Source organism: Zosterops lateralis, assembly GCF_965231275.1.
Source record: "Zosterops lateralis genome assembly, chromosome: 3".
Lineage (NCBI taxonomy): Eukaryota > Metazoa > Chordata > Aves > Passeriformes > Zosteropidae > Zosterops > Zosterops lateralis.
Window position 1 is genome coordinate 14,322,563 of NC_139764.1, and position 22,469 is coordinate 14,345,031.

General features: G+C 39.1%; 1 protein-coding gene across 1 annotated transcript in view; it reads left to right on the forward strand.

Moving 5' to 3' along the window:
• Positions 1–22,469, forward strand: part of FSHR (follicle stimulating hormone receptor) — a gene marked incomplete at both ends in the record, with an annotated part of 78,411 nt that overhangs the window by 24,613 nt on the left and 31,329 nt on the right. The window contains one exon of the mRNA XM_083858561.1: positions 4,011–4,082. Within this exon, the coding sequence (XP_083714687.1) occupies positions 4,011–4,082 (72 nt within the window). The remainder of the gene's footprint in view (positions 1–4,010; positions 4,083–22,469) is intronic.

The window sequence follows — 22,469 nt, forward strand, 5'->3', positions numbered from 1 at the left end:
CTTCACACCATAGCTTTCCTTTGCACTTTTTTTTCAGACACAATTAGAAATGACCTGTATAGGTCCACTTTTTTTATCTTCTAATTTAACAAGTCTTTTTAATCACCCATACCTTGTACCTCAGATATTTGAATAATGACATCCAGTCCTCCATCCTTTCGTGATGAGGTCAGTCTCCTTTCTATCACTGGAGTCATGTGGGGCTGGATGAGAGAACATTAATTTTTCTGAAGATTTTTTTTTTCCTTCATGTCTTATGCTCTGCCCGTTTGAACTACTTCAGCCAAAGAAGACTCTATTTTAAGAAAAGATCAATAAATCTCTTCATAACTGGAAATGTTAGAGGGTTATTCAGGAACATTTTAGCAGTACCTGCTTATTTCTGTTCCTTGCATCATGTCCTCTATAGGCTTTGAGATTAATTTGTCACTATGATATTTCCGTGATACTGGACACAGCCATACAGAAACAAGATGCATTTGTATTGTTTGTTTTTCATAGTGGTATAAAATGCAAGTTATCTGTGTCAGTGGCTTCATAATAACTGAGACACCACAGTTACAAACAATCAGGTTTAGATATTCCTATACAAATAAATAAATCTGTAGGAGGTGGTTCTGTCCTCGTCCTGACAGGTTTGGCTTTAGGTAACAACATTTTTAGTAGCTTCATAATAGAGGAGTTTACTCACACCCATTTATAAGAGAAATGAAAATTATGTAATAAAGAGATATATAAAACAATTAAAAATGTAAAATGGAGGAAAGCTGGGGGAATTTTGTATGTTCAGCCCAGAGAAATATAGGAAGTATGAGTGTAGCACATATATTCAGTCCTACCAATAAATTCCTCAAGAGTCACTTTTAACAGATATTTAAGTCAGGCTTTAGAAACTTCCCCTGGATATCACAGCATGTATTGAAGCAATGGGCCAGACTTGAATCTATCCTTTTACATAGTGAATAACAACAGTTAATATTGCCATTTTTCTATTCCCAGCTAAGTGTATTGCCTTCACAAAATGCAGGATAACCATGTGACCATCTGGGCTTTGTTTCCTTTTTCCATGCTTCCTGCTGTGTCATTTCTTAAGTTTTTGGTGGCTCCAACACTGGAGTCCTTTTCTGGGACTTTCTCATGTCTTGTGTTGGGCACCTGGCTCTGGGTTTTCAATTCCACACCATTCATTGAATTTTTAGGCCTTTGAGAGCTTTCCTTGCTGGTGCCTAAGTGCCAACACAAATTTTTAGGACCAAATACTGCATCTCTCTCTTAAGTACACAGTTTTTTAAAGGAAGCTTTTCTTTACTTTCTTCTCCTGACATGAAACATACTCGAGCAAAGTGGGCTGTATTCATTTATTTGACTCTAAAACAGTGCCAGAAACAAAACCTAGGAAATGCTTTCCATTTATTGTCTCCATGTACCTCAGAAAGAATTGGTACTGAACAGCCAGTATCTCATGTTAAGTACAGATTGATTCTTGGAGACTAATTGGTGAGATTTATTGACAGTAGAGAATTTGGCTGGTTATAATAGATTCTATTCATTATACAGCTGATAATTCAACGAGTAGCTGATTCTAATTTTCACTGTTAGTTACGCCTTTATGTCTGACTTTCTGTAACTCACTCAAAGATGTTTAAAAACAATTAACCTTAATTTTTTCTGAGTGGAATATGAGACTTCAGCTATTAGACTTCAATTCTGTTTTAACTGCTTCAGGATATTAGACACGTGGAACCTGAATTCTGGCCCTTTATTAACACAGGATATCAGGGTCTTCTTCAAAGAAACTCAAGGTCTGATTTTTAGTCCTATGCAGATGTGGCTTTTCTCATATTGATAACCCATCTATGAATGAAGTTCCCTTCTTTTCATTATTTTCTGTATCAGACTGTAATTTCTTGTTGTGGTGAAGCACAGTGTAGGCCAGTGTTTAATTAAAAATTGCAAATGTCCCGATGACCTGCGCCTGCGGAGAGAGGATTCATTTTAGCACATTGCCATAAAAAAATGATAGGCGGCTTTTCAGACAAAGCCCTTTTTCTAGGGCTCAGAAATTAGGCGTGCATCTCTACAAAGCAGAGTTTGAGAGAGATTTCAAAGCAGATCAAAGTTAAAGGGTTTCCTGATGGTTCAGCTTTGTAGCACTAAGCCTGCTGGGTGTTCTGCAAGGATCCATTGTACCCATCCACTCTGAAAGCACAGGCACAGCTTTGCATGCATTACACCAGCCCTGTTTTCAGTCAGGTTTTACAAATTGCCTAATCCAGGTTAGGCCTTTTCTGGAAGCTCTTTTATCCTTCTAACATTTGCATAATCATCTCAATACTGTAATTCTTGTGTGACAGTGTGTTGAAGCTCTTTCTGATTTACATTAATGATAGTACAAGAATAATGAAATACCAAATTGACTTCATCGTCTTTCACAACTGAGAATACCATAAATTTCAATGTTTAAAAAAAAGTGTGGGACCAAGTTCACTCCTGGTGTAATCACTATGACATCTCTAGAACTAGGTGAGTTGTGCATTGACTTTTTCCTTCCTAAGTAAATATTAACTCATGGGGAGTAGATTCTGTTGAAGACCTACAATTAAAAAATGTGAACTTGTCACATTGGTACTGTGACAGAATAATAGTTTTTTTCCCCTAAAATTTTGATTAACACATGATAATCTCCCATGAAAATTCTCAGCTAATCATCTGAAATAAAACATAGATGAGGATTGCATGAATACTTTATGTGAATGGTAAGGAAGTAAATCTCTAGTTTTGTGGCATTATGTTCAAATTTGCAGGACTGCACAGCAGGTAATTGCAGGCTAAGTTCCCATTTCTGTCCTCCTGCAGACCTTACAATGAGACAGCACATGAGCTGAAATGTGATCCCAAGCAGCATGCAAAAGCAGTTCTGAGATGATGAAAATTAGAGGTGGTCTGGCAGATATGTTCAATGAAAAAGAGACTTCCATGGTAATGAAGAAAAAAATTAATTTCTATTTCCATGGAAAAATAGGCTAAGAAACTGAATCAAATCACAGAGTGTGATGTTTGCATGTAACGGGTTCATGTATGTAACGTGGGTGACTGTTGTTTGTTTTTTTAAAAGAAAAAAACATTTTTTCACAACTGTCTGTTAATACAACCAGTATTACCTGCTGTCTTGGGATGAGCAGGTCATGTTAGTATATGCATTTGTTTATGCTAGCTTCTTATCAATGATTAAATGTGTGAAAGAAAACTGTGCAGATGACAACTTATTTCTCTGAGGAGTAGTAGAAACCCTATGTGTCATTTGCTGAGTTCCATTAGAAATTTTCTAGTTCTTTTTTGTTTATTGTAATTAAAGGAGATGACTCCAGGTTAACAAAAAGGCTTGCATGGTATTTCAAATGAGTTTTCTTCATAAAGCCTATTCTGTGACCTTTAAAAATGATAAAAATGTTGTCCTGGTGCATGTGATCAAGTATTCCAAAGGCCCAATTTTGTGGCACATTATGAGCTAATTAGAGGAGAGACTGTGAGAAGCCATAAAATCATTAAAGTTGCAATGATGGGAGACAGTAGCTGACTCCTTAAATTGTGTGTGCATCGCTTAAGGAATTTTCCTCCATGAGCATGGATGGACCACTTTTCAGCCTTGAGTAAGCACCTCATCCCAGTCTGGCTCCAAAGGGGTGCTTCATCCTGTGCTTGAGCATCACTCAAAGGAGCAGTTGAGATAAGGAAGATGCTGTTCCCTCTCAGCAAACAGTGAAGCTGCAAGTCTTGATTTCTTCCTGTAGCAAACAAGGAAATGGCACCTACTAATGGATGCTTTTCTCCCCAAGGAGCCCCAGTGCTGTGCTGTAATTTTTGATATTAAATCTGTATTTAGATGACAAAGCTTTCAGCCCAGGGACCATCCTTGTGCCTATGAGAAAGGCCTCTCCTGTGCTGGCAAGGGTACTGCACAGTCCTGTATTGTGAATAGTAAATAATCACCCCATTTTCTCTATTTTCAGGAGATTTGTCCTCACCAAGATGAGAGTCATTCCTAAAGGAGCTTTCGCAGGACTTGTTGACCTAGAGAAAATGTATGTATTGTGTCAATATTTACTAGGAAACAACTATTTTACTCCAAGCAGCACTTTCTGATTGCAGCTCCTTTTACAGCCTATGAGCAAGCCCCTGTCACTGAGCTTCATATAGTTTTATCTTTCTGTTTAAAGCAAAAATGGAATGCTTTTTTATTGACACCTGCCAGAACAATGTTGTCATAAATACATTTTCATATCAGCGACTGGGCAGTGTTCAGTCAAAGGGACTGGTTGAGCGTGGAGTGTCATTGCAGTTGATAAATACAGTGTCATAGCAGAAGATCACAGGAAACTGATCATTTTGTGAGTTTTGGAATGAAAGAGTGGAAAGATTAGGGAGGAAGGAGATCCTGTTAATAATAGGTCAGTTAATCTTCTTTTCACTAATGAATAAATAGGATTGTTTTGTGCATGTTCTGAGGCAGCTGGTAGGATGTGTGAGAGAAGTTTCTTACGGGTGATAGATCCAAGAATCTTAGTACACAAAGAGTGTAAGCAGCTCATTTCTGTGAATTTTAGTGATCAGCCTGAAGATGCAATTATGAACACCTTTGATGAACAGATGTATCTTACATTCATTAGTATGCTATTGTGGAGGTATTGCATCTCTACCACTAGAAGGGAACATAGTAACATGTTTCCTACTTCTCTTCAACAACAGAAAATCTATGGCTTAGCTGCTGCTAGCACCAGAAATTATAACCTTCACTGTCCAACCTGAACTATTCTGCCTCATGTATGATTTTTCTGAAATATTTCACATATGGGCAAATCACATTTTTCTTAGAAACAGAACAGCACTTGCACCCTGACAGGAGAGGATCACAAACAGGCTGTTCACCCAAGAGCAGCCTGAGTGGGAGGAGGGAAATATACTTAAAATGCAGCACCTTTTTCAGTGCTGTGTGTGTAATGGCAAAACTCCAAAGGACATTTCTCTGCATCATTTCTACCCTTCTCCCTTGTACTCTTGCATGAATAAGGGATTTATTAAGAAGGTGGTGAGGGTTTGTTTTAGCCTAGTCCTTATGGAAAATCATTGAGCACTTTGGACTGTGAAGTGGGTTGCAAAGTGCATTGTGAACTGCTTCTGTTATCTTTAATTACTCAGAAACCATATGTCAGATGTGTATGAAGGCATTGAATGGGATGTTTCTAAGTGGTGATTTACTGTTAACCAAAAAAAAAATATTAAATGGGCTCAATTTGGAAATACACCTATCTACTAGTAGGACATGGAGGAGAAATGGGGACAGTCAGTTATAGCAAAACATCCTTGAAAATAAAAGTGTGATAAATATGTAAATGAGACCAATCAACATCAACAAAACTGTGGTATTTGCAGATGATATAGCAAACAGATAAAATTTGAAATAGCTCACAAATCCTAAACCTAACCCATAAAACATTCATCAGAAATATTCATGATAATGTAGGGACAAAAAAAGTGGGTAATCAAATAATAAATTTGCATATAAAAACACAGCCTTTGTATGAAAGCCTTTTTACTCTTGCAAGATCATGCACAGAAAGAAAGATTAAGCAAACTGTAGCCTATTTAAGGAAAACAGCTATTAATAATGTGATACCTCCATATGGTAAAATGTGGATGGCCTGATGTATACAAATGAGGCACTTCAATGTAGTATATGTGTGTGCTCCCCTAGAACTGAGTAGGCTAAAAATGAAGAGTGACAATATTTCCTTAATGTGTTACTGAAGAAAAACAGTATCTTCTGCAGCCCAACATAGCTGTACTCGTGATTTTCATCATTAATACCTCATTCCCAAGTGTGTTTCTGGGAACAGGGTAAGTGTCAAACCCCAGAATTTGGAGGGAAAAGGTGGTCTCTGGAATCATCCACAGGAGATAAAGCAATTGATTTCAAGTTGGAAATGTGATGGTCAGAGGCTGTCTTAGGCATAGCAGACTTTGCCCTGTTTAAGACACTAGTTCGGAGTGTCCTTTGGGAAAGAGTCCTTAATAACAAAGAGTTCAGGAAGGCTGGACATACTTCAAGAAGGAGATCTTGAATGCACAGAAGTAGTGTTCCCATGTGCTGAAAGATGAGTTGTCAGAGAAGAAGACCAACCAAGGCTAACATGGAGCTTTTGCAGGAACACAGAGAAAAAATAGTTTATGACCTTTGCAAAGGTCAGGCAACTAGAAAGAATACAAGGATGTTCTTAGGTCATGTAGAGAGAAAATTAGAGACACGAAAGCTCAGTTAGAATTCAATCTGGCCACTGCTGTGAAAGGTAATAAAAGGGGTTTTATAAATATATTAATGACAAAAGAAGGGCCAGGGAAAATCTCATTCCTTTAGCAGACCCAGGGGAAAACACTGGCACCAAGGATGAGGCAAACACTGAGGTGCTTAATGCTGTCTTTGCCCCAGCCTTTAACAGAAAGACTGGTGGTCCTCTGAACATCTCCTGAAAGGAGATTGTAGCAAGGTGGGGCTTGGCCTCTTCTCCCTGGCAAATAGGACAACAGGAAATGGCCTCAAGCTGTACCAGGGAAGGTCAAGGTTGGACCTGGGAGAATTTCAGGATTTCCAGAAAGGGTTTTAAGGCATTGGAAATGGCTGCCCATGAAAGTGATGGAGTTACCAACCCTGAAGGTGTTCAAGAAACAAGTTGACATCACAGGTTTATTTGACGTGGTGGTGGTGTTTGGTCAAAGGTTGGACTTGATGATTTTGGAGGTCTCAATGATCCTTGAGGGACTCTTCCAATTCAGAATATCCTGTGAAATATCTTTATTTTTCAACCTTAATGATTCTAGGTTAAATCACAGATGAGTCCTCCCTAAGAATCCTAACTCTGTTATATTTTCCTTCAAAGTTAATGAAGGCTTTTGAATTTTCTGTTTTTCAAAGAAAAATAATTCCTCGATATTTTCCTGCCTTTGCTATGCGTTTTAGTATCTTCCCAAACATTCAAACTGCTGAGACCTTTAAATAGACGTATTTTGCCAGAAAATGTCAAATACTTTTCAGTCAGAGTATCCAGGCAAGATCTCATTTGTTTTTTATTTGTACTGTCCAAGGACTTTCCAGAATGGACACCAATGACCATAATTCATAATGGAAAAACTAGTGTGACTTGGAAATGTTGGCATGGAAGTGTTGATCTGACCTCTGACCTCTCTGGTGAAGCTCCAGTTTTAGTTACCAAGACAAAATCTTTTGGGCTTCATATGAATTTTTTTTTTTTTTTTTTTTTTTTTTTTTTTTTTTTTTTTTTGAAAGACTGAGAGCCCATGAACCATTTTCTAGTTTGCCATTATCTTCTCAAATAATTCCTCCAGTTGCTGGCAAAACATGAAACAACCATTCTGCAGACTGTCCTATGGTGCAACAATTTTCCTGAAGTATATTCTGGGAGAAGAATCTTTTCTTCTCAAATGAAATATTTCAAGTTATGAAATAAACTTATGGCCTCTAATTATCAGAGACTTCTCTTACTAAACATGCAGCTCGAATTTTGCTACAGAAAACTCTTTCAGAATCCCACAGGTCTGAGGAACAGCCTTGCCATCTTGTTGCCAGCAGCTTTCCGACTTCTCCGTAACTCTGGGTTCATGTTAATTTAGCAAATAGGTGTTCAGGAAAGCAGATTGGTTATTTTTACTACATGTTTAGTCTACTCCAAGGTCTTAGTCAACTGGAGCGTGGCAGTTCTTCTGGATTTCTGCTTAACCAGCTTGTTTACACTCCCAGAACTAATTAACCCTCCAGTTACTAAATTGAAAAGCAGTCCCATGCAGGCACATAGCTGGCAAAATCAATCCGACATGCTCGGCACCAGCTATATCATCCTCAACCTGCACAAAAAGAGCTTAATTTGGAGTAGAGGCAGTCAGAAGCAGCAGTAAGTCTCTCTTTTTCTGTTGCTGAGTTTTCTGCTGTTACTACAAGGTGGCAAAGTAGATTTGTGAATCTTGATCTAACAAGGCCTGATTTGGGCATCATACTTATAGGAAGTTTGGTCTGATTGTGTTACCCTGTGCAAGCAAAAGAGGCTTCATGTCTGTACCCTGAGGCACAATCCCCTTGAAAATTCATCATCAGTTATTTGTTCTTTTTGAAGGGTTTAAGCTAAAACATAATGCTTTGGTTCATCATTTGCTCTCAAACTCAACCTGTGTGCAGCCTAAGGAAATTCAGCTGTGAGGATGAAGTACTTCTTGAACTAGAAGATGTCACAGAGGAAAAAAAACCACCATTGCTGGCCCCGTTTTTATTTTGGAGGGAGGCATTTCTTTAACAGATGCTGACAAAGACACATTTTAAGAGCATGAACCATGGTATGGATAACAAAAAGCTAAAGCTTTTAGGGTTGAGGGAATCCACCAGAGCTGACACTCCTGGAAACAAAAGTTTTCTGTCCAAGGGAGACAGCAGCTATCTACTGCTTCCTTACAAATCTGTAGAGAAAAACAGCCCTGAATCATGTATTTACTCAATTACTTAGTGCATTTAAGATTTTCGGGTTTTCTCTTTGTTGAGACTGTGGATCCAGTGATAGTTCCTGAGGACAAATGCTGCTGCTCTGTAACCTAGATACACAAGCACCAGCTTATTTCATAAACAACAATCAATTTGATGCTAAAATCTCTTCTGTTTGCCCCTGTAAGCTAAAAGGTGAGTCAACTTTCCTTTGACTCAGTTAGGTCACACTGAGTTACCTTTTATGTTTTATCTAAACTCAGAGGAGTTATGTGTGGACAATGGAGACCAGAAGACAGAATTTTGAATCAAGGGGTGTCTTTTTTCCTCTGGCTGGGGAAGGACCAGAATTCTTGGCTTCATTGTAAGCCTCACCTAGAGAATTTGGCAGAATGCAAACACTTCACGTTCTTTAGCAAGTTATAACAACCTGGCAAATTGCTGCATTCAATATCCAGACCTTCTTCAGCAGTAGCCATCAGGCTGCCTGGGCTAGCAAGTGGCTAACCCATCCCACGTGCTCCTAAAATCAGCTTCATTGAGCTCCTGCTCAATGTGACTCTGTGGCACTTTTCAGTGTAGAGCCCAAAGACATGGGAGGGAAGGGGTGGAGGCAGGAATCACAGGATCACCTAAGGATGAGCAATCTGTGTCTTCTGCTACCAAGAAAGGTGTTTAGCATTTCACAGCTTCTCCAGTTTTTCTTGTATTGTGTGCTGCCTCATTTGATATGCAAAAGATTGGGCTTAAATAAGTTCATTAAAGCTATTTTGAGAAAATGGTTATGATTTAGTGTAGCCAAAGCATTTGGAAATTGTATCTAGGCAGGAGTTGCTTTCTACCTTTCATTGCATCATTGGATTAACCTGCTATTTATTTTTTGCAAGCAGAAAAATATGGATTTTTAGGATCTACTGTGATATATAAGTTAGACAGTGCTTATAAACATGCTTTTAAAAGTATTTATTTACATCCCTAAGGTGAAAGTGGTACTCAGACCATTCTATGTACCAAAATACATACTGAATAAGGTAAAAGTCATCCTTTGGTAGTGAATACTCCAGGGTATATTCTCAAGGTGCAATGCTATGGATATTAAATTCTAATTTACATTATAGGAACTTCTGTGTAACTTTCTGCGTCTTAAGGGCAGGCCACGAAAATAAGTATGCTACTTAATGCATGTAAATTACTCTATGCATTTTCTCTCAGGGAGCAGAGGACTACTGTTCAAAAACATAAAGGCAAGTAACCAATATAGGCAAAGAAATTCAAAATTCAGGCTGTTATCCCAAAGAATAAATGTTTGAATGGGGCCGTTACTGTGATGTGAGGTATTCCCTGCAGCCCTGGACAAGTCAGCAGGCTGGTGGTCAGGCAGGGAGCAATCAGGAAAGGCTTCCTGGCTCCTGCAGCTGGACCTGCAAGTCCCAGATGCTGCCACCCAGCTGACAGTCTGTGTTTGAGAGTGATCTCAGGTTGGAACAGGGCTTTTCCTCAGTGGAGGTGTTGGCAGCACTTCAGCCCTCCGACTCAGCAGCAAAATCACCTCAGAAAGCTTGTCCTCTGCCAGATGTGCATCTCACAGCCCAACAGCAGCTAGGATGTGTCAGTCTTCTTTTGCCCCCGCTGCCCTTTGAGATGGGTTCCCACAAGTGGGATGTGAAAGGCAGATGGGCACAGGAGCTCCTCCCAGGGGCCCTGTATCCCATGGTGGTGTAGGAGCTGTGCTGGGTGCTGCTGTCTCTCTGTAGGCTGTGAGCTGCACTTCTCCTTCTCCAGGCAGTGCTATTGCTTCAGGGGACCCTCCTGCAGCCTTTGGAAACATCACCCCCTGGATAGCAAACTTTTGTGTTTGGTGTGAAAATATAGGAAGCCTGGTGTTCTAAATTCAGCTTATTTCATGCCAGTAGAAGCCATGCCTTGCGTTCTAAACACAATAAGCAATGAAAGAAGACTGGGTGGTTTATTATAATCTATAAACCTTTTGCTGCATCATCACTTGGTATTCTGCTTTTCCCTGCCAAAGCTTATCTGTGGAAGAGATCTTCCATTTGCAGTTACTGTTGTCATCCCTTGCACAACTACAAAAACTGAAGGAGAAATTTATTATCCGTGTCAGTTACTCACTGCCTGTGTCAAAGAGCAGAGATTTAATTACAGTTTTGCTACATTTCAGGGAAAGGTAATCTGATCTCAGTCTTTTGCTAAAGCTTGGGTGGAACAAAATTACAAATAAAGTAAAAAACCCTTAGAAGAAGAAGCTAGGAAATGTAAAATCAATTAATAGTGTCCATATCAATATTTTCTAAATTTTCTATTCAAAAAGTCCCAGAAAAACACGCTAATATTAGCATATTTTAATTGAAACACATCAGAGCACAAGAAAGAAATATTTCATAATTCTTTCTATGTGGTTTAGTATCTTGATGCTTGCTTTCTTTGATAAAATAAATTTAGAAAGAAAATACATTTTGTCATTACTTGCTTTTGTTGAGCAAGAATGAGCTTTGTGGTAATGAACTGTTAGCAGAATCTTTATTTGTTAACTGCATTGGTGTGAAGCCAGCATTAAAGACTGAAGCATTTAATGGGAGAATCATCTTGCACATCATTTCAGGTCCCTGTTTTACAGCTGTCTAGACAGAGAAGAGGAAAAAAAAAAAAACAGGAACCAACTTGTCTGAATGTATGCTAAATGCTTTAATGCCTCTCCCCAGTGACATACTGTTCAGATTACCTGAATTCATAAAACATGAAACGTGGGCAAATGCTTGTGTGAGTTCCCACTCTGTTTTAAGAGGAAACTTTGATCCAGTGTTCTTCTGCCTTCCTCCATGCTAAAAAAACAGATAAAACCAAGTGCATGCTAAATTAAGACAGCCTTTCTGCATATATAAATGTAGGTTCACAAGGAGCCTCATTCATCCAAAATCAGACTTGAGGATGAAATGCACAGTTCTTAAAGAAGATCTCAGCCCAGAAGTCAAAAAAACCACCAAAAAAAAAAAAAAAAAAAAAAAAAAAAAAAAAAAAAAAAAAACACCAAACACCTCTGTAATTAAAAATGTTGTGAATTGTGAATTAATTGAGATTTTTTTCTCAATTAGTAAGATTATTTCTCGGTTGGCTTGCCCTGCTCTTAGGCAGTTTGCTGGTCTTCCCCTGCCCACCACTAGAGCAAGAAGCTGTGCCAGAGGGGCTGGAGGTTCTGTATGACATGGAGATATTTCCTCCCTCTGGATCATTAAGCATTGCAAGACAGCCCCAGCCCAGGTCCTTGCATTAGAGGCATGAAGCTGATTATTGTGACTGGCAAACCTAGCAAGGAGCCTCAGAATTGATGGTCATCCTGTGGTGCAGAATTAATCCCATAATCTTTCTTTTCTCCCATGGGTCTGGTCACTGCATGCTGAGGAGGCTGCTATGTCTGCTTTCTGGCCAGCTTTTTGACATTCATCTCAGGTGCTTTTGGTGAGTTTTTTTGTTCTGAGAGGGTAGGATGGATGTTGGCAAAATCAAAAATTTTTCCCCAAAATCTGTCACTTCTTCAGTTTTCATCTCTTTCCTCCAGAAGATTGACTCTATTTGGAAATAAAGGAAGCTTGAAGTTGTATTTTATTATGAGACTCATGTGCTTTCAAGGTAGAGTAAATGACTATCTAAGTGACTTTGTAAATATAAAAATACATATTTGCTAATTGATAAAAAATAATCCTTAAGGTGGCTGAGTGGTACATTTATTAAATTTATTTGCATATACCATGTAACTAAGAACTCAGAATTTCTGGTTCTATTTACATTTTACATCTTCAAATATAATTCACCACTCATACATAGCAAAATATATGGTTTTTCTCATGTGATATGTCAGAATATTGTCCTGAATTAAATAATCTTTTTCTTGATAAAATAAGTATATTCATTCTAATATCTCGAAATAATTTGCAAAAAATGTTCTCTTTTGTGTGTTACTTACTTATTAACTCCCAAATTTCTTTATAGAATTCAGAATGAAAATGTACTGACTTGAAAACAGAACTGTAAATACAAAATTAAGGTTTTTTAAGAAAAAAAAATATATATATATTTTCTAACTACAACAAAGTTTTTAATAGGATTTTTTCTGTTAATCTTGTTGAGTGTATTGTAACTGTACCAGCAAGTGAAAGCAAAAGGTGTGACCTCCTTGAAATTGTGCCCAATTTCCTCTAAATGGGATTTGCCTCAATATTTATTGTTGCTACTACTAAATATTGTTTGTAGAAAGAAGCCTGGCACCAGATTGGAAATGGCAATTCAATTTCAGGAGGATTTCAGGAACACCTTCCCATATTAATTTTATCCAGCTTTTTTGTTTATTTTAGGAATAATGCTAGTGGAATTGACATGTTGCAATGAAGGAGTGTTTCCCATTGCTATACAAATGCTGATATAACTCTCAGTATTTATGGAAAACAAATGTTGAGATGAAGTCAAGACATTTATTTTCTAAGCAGGAGATGTTGATTCTCCGACAACATTATATTGCACAGCCTTTATTTTTATTATGCCAAATGATTGATGTGGATTTAATCATTAGTTTGATGGCTGCTTTGCTCAGTGGAGAGGCAACTGAGCATTTTATCATTATTAGTGAGCTGCATTTTGATTTTTCTATCAAAGGCTCTGCTGGCCCTAATTCATCCCAGGTGTAAAACCAGAGATTCATTTTGCCCATTGTTTGTTTTGTGACCAAGCCAAGAACAATTTGCTCACAAAACACTGTGAATATTTGTTTTGATTTCTAGAGCAGGAACATGGTTTTGATGAAGACTTCCATATATGTGTGCGATTATTTAAAAATAGGTAAGAGTGGTGTACCTTTTGTGACTAAACCACTCACCACCTGGCAGAATATATATGTACTTCTATACTTAAATACATGCATGCATGCTGGTGTACACAGAGAGTAGTCTAGGAAACATTTAAATTGCTAGGATTTAGAATGGTAGACAGATACTAAGCCAGAAAGCATTTTGAATGCTTGGGGAGCCAATACCACAGATGGAAATTACAAATGGTTGTGAGAGAAATGCAGAAAGCTGGAGAGCTCTTGATGTCTGTAAGTTTTCCAGACTAGTCAGCAGAAGACTGGGAGCTGGGGACAGGGACAGGCTTTTGAGTTTCCCAGTTCAGAACCTCATCTCTGAGAGCTGCTGATGTCACTTTCTGAAGGAGGACGATCAAGAGAACGTTTCTGGAATCACTGTGGCATAGTTCATCCACATGGGGAATATATTTTGTCCACCTCATAGGGTGCTTCCTTCCCTGAGGAGAAGAAATGCACATAATAAATAGGGGATTTCTCAGCACAAACGCCAGGGATGGTCTCTCCATTTTGTCTTGTGCTTAGAAGTTTCTCCACTAAAAGCAGAAATAATGCAGAATTTCATCTGGAGACAGAATTAAACCAGTTTTTGTTATTTGGAAGCATTGTTTACTTCTGCCTTGCTTTTCCGCTCAAGAGCACAAAGATTTACATCTTTATCTGGAAATGTTTATCCTTTCTAGTGTAATTATGAAGCGAAGGTACTCATTAGACATGTCTAATCCCTTTGTCAATCTTATCTTTTATTCAGAATTAGGTTTTTATAGTGATCTGCTTTTCATCTTTATTCCCCACATTTTTAAGGCTACTTGTGCTGGATTTTTAAGATTTATGCTTTTCCCATCTGTGCTGTGAGAAGGGGTGAGCTCGATGCCGCGAAAAGAACGTGCTTATTTATTATTTCTGTCTCCAATTAGATGAGGCTCTTTAGATGAGCTGGCAGCAACAGAGCTCCCTGGAGGAAGGAGTGTTGGGTATTTCCTTTGTGGGATAAAGAGGCTTTGCAGCTTTGAGGGGCCGCAGGCAGTAGGAGAGTTAGAGGCCAGAGATGGATGTGTGTCACTCAAGGTCTGCCCTGGAGAGTAGGAAGAAGCCCCAGGGGTGATGGACAGAATTTACAGGAGGTCTGAGCAGAGTTTACTGCCACTAGGAACAAGCCACTGAGGAACTTGGCCACTTGTTTAGAGATGGACTGCACAAAAGAGGGGGACACACTTTTCAGCAGGGTTGATTTCGATTACATATAAGGAAGAAGCTGTTGACTGTTTGGTGCTGAACCACTGGAATGTGTTGCCCAGAGAGAGGATGGATGAGCCATCCCTGGCAACATTCAAGGTCAGGTTGTTCTGGTCTCTGAACAACCTGGTCTAGTTGATGTCCCTCTGGGAAGGTCGACTGCATGACCTTGAAAAGTCCTTTCCAACCTATATTATTCTATGATTCTACGAACTCCAACCCTCCAAAGCCACTGGAGTCAGGGTAGGGAGAATATAAAATCTTCCCAGTTCTCTTCCAATATCCTGTAAGGTTTTTCTGCTTTAAAGTTAATTATCCTTATTGATATTCTAATCAAAGCTGCCTTTTTTGAGCTTAAAACCCTTTCATCCTTCTTTGAGACATCCTGTACAGGAGGAGGTCAAGACACATTGCCTCAAAACCCTTGACTTGAAGTGCCCTCACATGGCAGTGTCCAGACTCTTTTGTCATTACGTTTTCACCATGTGCCACATCCTGGCCTCTCCATTCCCTGATCTTGACCCTCTGTTGGGGGACCCAGTGCTATGAGCTGAGGCTGGAGGCACATTTGCAGAGGAGGATTAACCTCCAGGGAGGAACAGAGGACAGAGCCAAGAGGCAATGACTTTCTACAGAGGAAAGTAAATGGATTTCAGTTCATCTGCAACAGCCATGTGCCCAGGCATAATTGACAACACAAACTGTTTTTTTTAAAATAAGCTTGGTTTTGCCTGTGTTTCTTGGTAGCAGACCGAAACATACTAACAAGTAAAGTGGCTTTTCACGAGCCTTCATCTGTCAGTATCAAGGATCCTGTTTTGTATTCCAAGGACCCAGAGTAGCTCTGAATAGCACATTATATTTCCATCCTACTGTGCTGCCAGGCACTGTGCTTTCAGAGTAACAGATAACATGTTAACGACTGAAACAGGCTGTAAAAATGAGGGGGAATTGTGTCAGCAGTGGGCAATCACTCAGGTCTTCAGAGGGAGGACCTCCTAATGGGGATCTCAGCTAAGCACTGCACTGGCTTAACTCCAAGGCAGCACCTTCCTGTGAACTGGACAGTCTCCGGGTTCCAGGCACCTTTCCCACACAGGGAGATTGATTTCATATTGATAAAAATCTAGGACATATTTGTTCTTGCTTTTGGTGGTGTGCAGTCAACATCAGCCCCAGCAATGTGACAGGAAGGTATCTTTTTATCTGCACACGTAAGGATGCTTCTATTCACTGTATTTTGTGAACCTGTTGGCAGGCTGGAAGCTCTCTGCACTCAAGAGGCAAAGCTCTCATTTGCCACAACTCCTTTGGTTCACAGGAGAGTGAGTAATGGCAGAGCAATAATCATTCTGTGGGATAAACCACCTTTCTTTGGGGAGGATCATCCAGGAGCCTTCTCTTCCTCTTCTTGGTGTTATTCACTCTCAGTAGCCTTTTTTAAAATCTGTGGAGCTTACTCCAGCTTTTACTCCAGTGCTGACCTTGTCTAATCGTATTGATTGTTAGTAACTGAAGGCTAATTAGGAAGCAAGTTGCTATGGCAATTCTTGAGTCATACATATAAAGGGAAAATACTGCTAAAACCACTAGTGCATGGTGACTATTAGCATAGTTAAACAAATTAAAAAATATAATTCATTCAGATATATGCTGGAATTCAAATTAGGACCTAATATGCAACAAGAAGTTTTTCCCTTGCTGCCGCATTTTCCTCTTTCGTGGTAGTTTTTTTTCTTTTATTTGTATGTTGAATGAGTTATACATAATTTTAGGACTAAATGACAAAGCAGGCTTTGGGTTGTTCTCCACCCGGCAGCCCACACAAAATATGTCACAACAAGTTTCATGTGACAGGAGAATGGCTCAGGCAGAGGGTAATAGGACTTGGAACCCCCCAGATTTCTGGGTCATTTGTTCATATCCAGTCCGCATGTGTGTGATGAATGTTTTATTTTCACATGGGTAAGCTGATGGCTGGCATACCATGAGAGGGTGATGTCAGCCTGTGCCCTCAGGAGATGGTGATTCATTGCAAGCTAAGGCTGCCACAGCTGGTTGTCAGCAGCAGCAGCCTCTTTTGGCCAGACTTTGAAATGGGGTCTCAGTGGGTGTCCACACTCCTTTGTGGGGCACTGTGGGAAGGTTTGATTGCTTTGGCTGTGCTGTGCCTCATCTGTGGATAAATGGAAGATTTTGCCATCCACATCAATAAAGTCTTTTTACCTCACTTTTAACTAAATGTGACCTAAAAGAAAATCAAGTGCATTCTCCCTGTTTAATAGGGGCCTTCCTTCTTTTCCTTTGGCACCTTCCTGAGTAATCATGTCACTGACAAAGCTGAGCTCTCCTAACAGGTCTCCATCTGCACATCTTTAAGGAGGAGGATATAAGAGCATCCTGGTGCTGCCTTTCTGGGCTCTTTGAATGATGAGGCAAAATGTATCTAGGAGGGTCACAGGTCTAGATGGGAGAGAGTGATGTCCCGAGTTCAGGTCATGACATGAACTCCAGGGGAGTTTCTCTGCCCCTCTCAGTCTTCAGTGCATGAATGTCCTTAAATTGTCTTTAGCAGAACACAGAGAAAAAAAGTGAGCAGAAGTGTAGTCGTTTTGTAGCATTAATCTCTTTTAACAGGCCTCATAGAGAAATACTCTCTGTGGCTTCTTGGGACTTGCATGCTCACAGAGCTTCATTCATTTAACTGAAAATAAGTTATAAAATTGATTAGAAGTGTGTGCCAGTTGGAAAAAAAAAAAAAAAAAAAAAAAAACAACAAAAAAACTAACAAATACACACACACACACACACAAAAAAAAAAAAAAAAAAAAAAAAAAAAAAAAAAAAAAAAATCAGAATATACAAGTATGTTTGTATTCATTAGGATCACCTAAATCCGAAATATCTGATATGAGGCTTTGTGTGGTCCTGAAGTTAAATAGGTGCCACTATCCTGACCCTGCTATTTTGAAGTACCAATTGCATGATTTCAGTAATTCAGCCCCCAGGTCAAAGACAAAAATTAAAACCTCATGTATTTAAGCTGCTGCATAATCTGCCCTCACCAAAGGCATTCAGATGGAGCACAAGGGATTCATTTGAGGAGTCTCTTGGCCATAGCCACACTGCAGAGCCATTTTGGAACTGAGGGAGAGTGTAATGCAACCCTATTACCTCTGTGTAGAAGAATGTGGTGTTCAGGAGCTGCTGGTTACTTTCTGTTTACTGTATCTTTCTGCATGTAAGAAAAATGCCCTTCTGTCCAGGGATCTGGTCCACATTAGAATAATTTCAAGACAAAGCTTCTTTCAGAGGGAATTCTGGTCATGTTCCATAATCTTATGTAATAGTTGTATCTTCATTTTGCTATTAAAATAATTCAAAATACATGCTTTTTTCCCATCTGGTAGAGTAAAAAACCAGTATATATATTTTTTTTTGTTTTAATTCAGTATTTAACATGCAAAAAAATTCCTTTAAATCTGGGCTAATTTGCTGTCACAGGATTGCCTTTAAGTTTGTGTACTTCTGTGTTCTGTGTATTGAGCTGTGTGTTTTCTAGAGAAAACACTTATTCAAAATTGCAGGAAAATTTATATTCCTCTAAAATGTAGAACGTTAATGTAAATACAGATCCACTCTTAAAACCAATGGATTTTCATTCCTTCTGCTGCAGAGTCTGAAATCTTCAGTGTCAACTAAAGCAATGATATTTATCAGAAATGATGGATTTAATTTTCTTTATTTATTTTTAAAATGTGTTTCATCAGCACAACTTTTCCAAAGGGTAATTTTTTTGGTTTGGGATCAGTTGAGGAATTGTTTTTTCCCCTTATCAGTAGTATTTTCTCAAAGAGTTTTACTGGAAGTACAAAAAGGCTTTGCCAGGCTTGCGTGCTGTGAAAACACTCTAAGTTCCATTTTATTTACATCAATACGGGAAGTCAGACAGAAAAGATATCATTAGTATATGAAATACCGTTCAGCAAAGGAATAGACATAGCAACCTCTAAGGAAAACATGATTTTTATTTTTTGTAAATTCAAACTACATTTCTTTTCCAGCCTCCTTCTTTAGGGCTGTGGCTAGGGAGGAAGATTCCTCTTTTCTCTTGATGAAGAAGGAAGATCTAATTCCAATAAGGCTTTTTGCATCATATCTAGGTCAAACTTCCTTCTATACCCCAGTTATATATGACCCAGGAAAGTGGGGAGAAGGGTTCCCAGGTAGATCAAAGTACTCTCACACAGGAGCTATAGTTGTTCCCAAGTGGCTGAGAATTGCCTCTGGGTTCTCAAGGGTTTTGCCTCATTCCTGTGGAATGGTTCTTCCTGAGGGCTCTCCATCAAAGGACTGGGTCCAGCCTTGTGAATTCTGGATTCCTTATGAAAGCCCCGCAAGAGCAGAAAGCCTTTGTTTGTTTAGTGCTTCTCCAGAGTGGGCTACAGGGCAGTGGTGGCAGCAGCCTCCTTGTGAATGGGGTGAGATGTGCAGAGAGGCAGCTGCTCCCTGCTTTCAGTAAGAACCATCCTGTGGCCATGGGTTTATTATTTTTATTGCTTTTATTGGAATATTGTGTGTATACACACACAAACACGGAAACATATTATTATGGTGAATTTTGGCCCAAGTTTTATGACATCTTCCCTTCCCCCTATTAAGACTTTCTTATCTGTGTGCAGCCTTGCAGTGTTTGCTGATAACGGTTATAACTCAGGTGGAAGCATATGATTTTCCAAGGTTTCAATAGTCCAATAGTGGACAGCTGTTCAGTTATTTCTAAAATAAGACTCTAGGTATTCAGGCTCCTCTTTGCTGCCATGTGGCAAAAGGGTTAGGGATTGTTGCAATTTCCACGTTTGCATGTCATATCTGCATCCTCCAATACAGAACCTGCAGATTTGGGGTTAACAGTAATTTTTTCTGTTCATCATGGTATCATAATTTGATAAATAAGTCTTGTTGCACACTTGTTTTGTAAAGCTTTTGATTTAGTAGCTTCTTGGTGGTGCGTGTTTTTTCTCTGGCAGTCTGTAGCAAGGTTTGGATTTAACTGTGGAAGCATAAAAGAATATTCTTTTCCCTGTTTAGGTTATATGTAATCACACAAACATTTATGCAGTATCATCTTAGCTGAGCCTGGTGCCAAAGCTCAAGGATTAGAGTTTGTAGGGTCAAGGCTTCAGTTAGACATAAAACATAAGGAAAGTAAGTAGCTTTTATGAAAGGGAAGAATGAATGCAAATAGTAAAGAGGAGACAAGGAAATCTCTGTGACGGAAAAGAATATTTCACAGGGAGAACTCAACACTGAATAAGAGAAAATCCTTTCAGGAGAACATTTGAAAGATGTTCAAATGTTGCATGGTGCTGGCAGCTGTTAGATCATGTTTGTATTCATAATTGGGCTTAACATTAGGCAATGCTAATATTTTTATTATGATGGGTCAAGTCATGGAGATTTATTTTCACTGAAGTGGGTGTATGTACTATATAATTTGCTCTGATGAATAATACTCAGTGTTCTGGGAGGATCTTTAATGCAAAAATTGAGGAGTAAAAATGATTTTTTTAGAATTTCCTATCTTAGCTAAAATGTTTAATCGTGCCTATCTGAGGCACTTGTTGTTCTGGATATTTCTGTTTCTGTAACGTATTTGAATTAGTAATGAACTGTCCTCCAGAGGCCTCTTGTGAATGTGTGCTTCCTTAAAGCATTTCAAAACTGTCTGCTGAAGTATCTGGGAGCATCTGCTTCAGGATGATCTATTTGGAAAGGCTGTCACTAGACTTTGGGTTCTGGAAGCCACTTGTTCTCCCAGTCCAAGACAGTCTGCCTATTGATTTTTCCAGAAATTATTTGCCACAGTTCCTCGTTCAGCTGCTCTTCTGAATTATTGTCTCAAATGTAATTTTTTCATCTGCCCAGGTCATCTTAATAAACTATTCATCATTAGCTGGCTACTAAAGTCAAGAGAGGAGTAATACAAGATGAGTGGCAATAAATGCTGCTTGCCCATTTCCATGGAAGGAGTTACAACTTAGGAATATCAGCATCTCTGAAAGAGAAAGTCCCTTCCTCAGCTGAACACCCCTCTTTTTCTGCCAGCATGGTCTTAACATCCTCTGGAACCCATCATGCCTGAGGGGAAAAAGTGCCATTGACTGAGCAGGTGTTTCTATTTTACACACATTTTTCTGTCTTCTCTGCAAGCTTTCATAGTCAAAGATAAAATGTAGTATTACCTGAAGCCAGGGGCAGCAGATATGTCTGTCCCAGAGGCAGAGTTCTAAGCTCCATCTCTCTGGGCTGCCTGTGTGGAGCTGGATTTCTGTGGAAAGCTGCCATTTCCTCCAAAGATCCTTTCTCTTGTTTGACCCTACAAAGTTCCATGTGTTTTCAGCATTGCTGCCAATAAACTAAAAGGAGTAGAATACACTCCCTTAGTGCTGGAGTATGAGGCGATATCTGTTCCCCCAAACTATACTGATTATAAAATCAATCCTTATAATGATGTAGCTTCGTCTCTTGGATCTAGTTGTTATCAGTCCCAATTCTGCAGACTAATCGTGTGCTTTTTCAGATTAGAGAGACCAATTTAAAACCGTTACATGGACAATTAATTTGATGCAACCAAACTCTCCACAGACTTTTCATCTGGATTGCTGGCATGGTGCTAAAGCACCGATAGAAATAAAATCCCCTTTGCTTCTCTCTGCTGTGCAGAAATTTGCTGCCTTTTTTTTTTTTTTTTTTTTTTTTTCTTTTTTTTCTTTTTTTTTTCCCAAGCCTGCAGGGATTTATTTGAGAACATGGTTTCACGCCCTTTGGAGAAGAGAGGAAGGCACAGCATTGGCACCTCCAGATAATCTCCCTCAAAGACTGATGCATACACTATCTGGCTCTAACTGTGGAGTTCTTAGTAGTGTTCAGTTGGTTAAATGGGTTTTCCACTTAATTAGTAAGGCCAGTACAGCACGTGTGTATCTTCAGCAAAGCAAAGAGATGATGAGAACAGTCAGTCCTTGATTTCATTTTTGAAACATCAATATCTGCTAAAAGATATTACCCTGTAACTCCCTGATGTTCAATAAATCATGGTAGGGAGACAAGTTTTTCATGTTCACAAGGAAAAGTGACAGGACAAAGTGTCAACTATCTATTTTTTAAAGGTCAAAAGTCTCTAATATTTTTAAGAAAAATGGCTTTTCTTTTGTAACCTGTTAAAATCAATGTAGTAGCATTTTCCTGTCACTTTAGAGGGAAGTTTTCAAAAATACATTTTAGACAGGCTTGTTTCTGATCAGGCTGAAGAAATAAGAGCTGCTCCATCCATGACAGAGAGACAGAGGAGATAGAGGTAGCCAGGTGTCCAATTTTTCAGTTCAGACACGTCTCAGGCTGGTCCCATGGGGGCTCACCCAGTGAATGCTGGGCAGGATTGGCTGGGCAACACCACATTTACTTCTGAAGCTTGACATAAATTGTGACATCAGTCAAACCACTGAGTAAAACTGACCTGGAAAATTGCTCTAAAGAGTATTTATATTTATAGAAAGAGGGGAAAATAAGCATTGCTGGCTTTTTTTCCCTTCTCTTTTGCCTTAAATGAACACAATGCTGTTGATTTGTAGCAGCACAGAGAGCACAGTGAGGCCACCTGCTCTGGGAATCAGTGCCTCAAACCTCCAGCATCACTGCTGATTGCATGTACCTATAGAGTGTTAGAAAAGCATTCATGGGAATCCACAGGATAGCTATGCCACAAAAGAACTGCATCAAAGGCAAAGGATTATAGCCAATAAAGACCCAATTACAATGTAT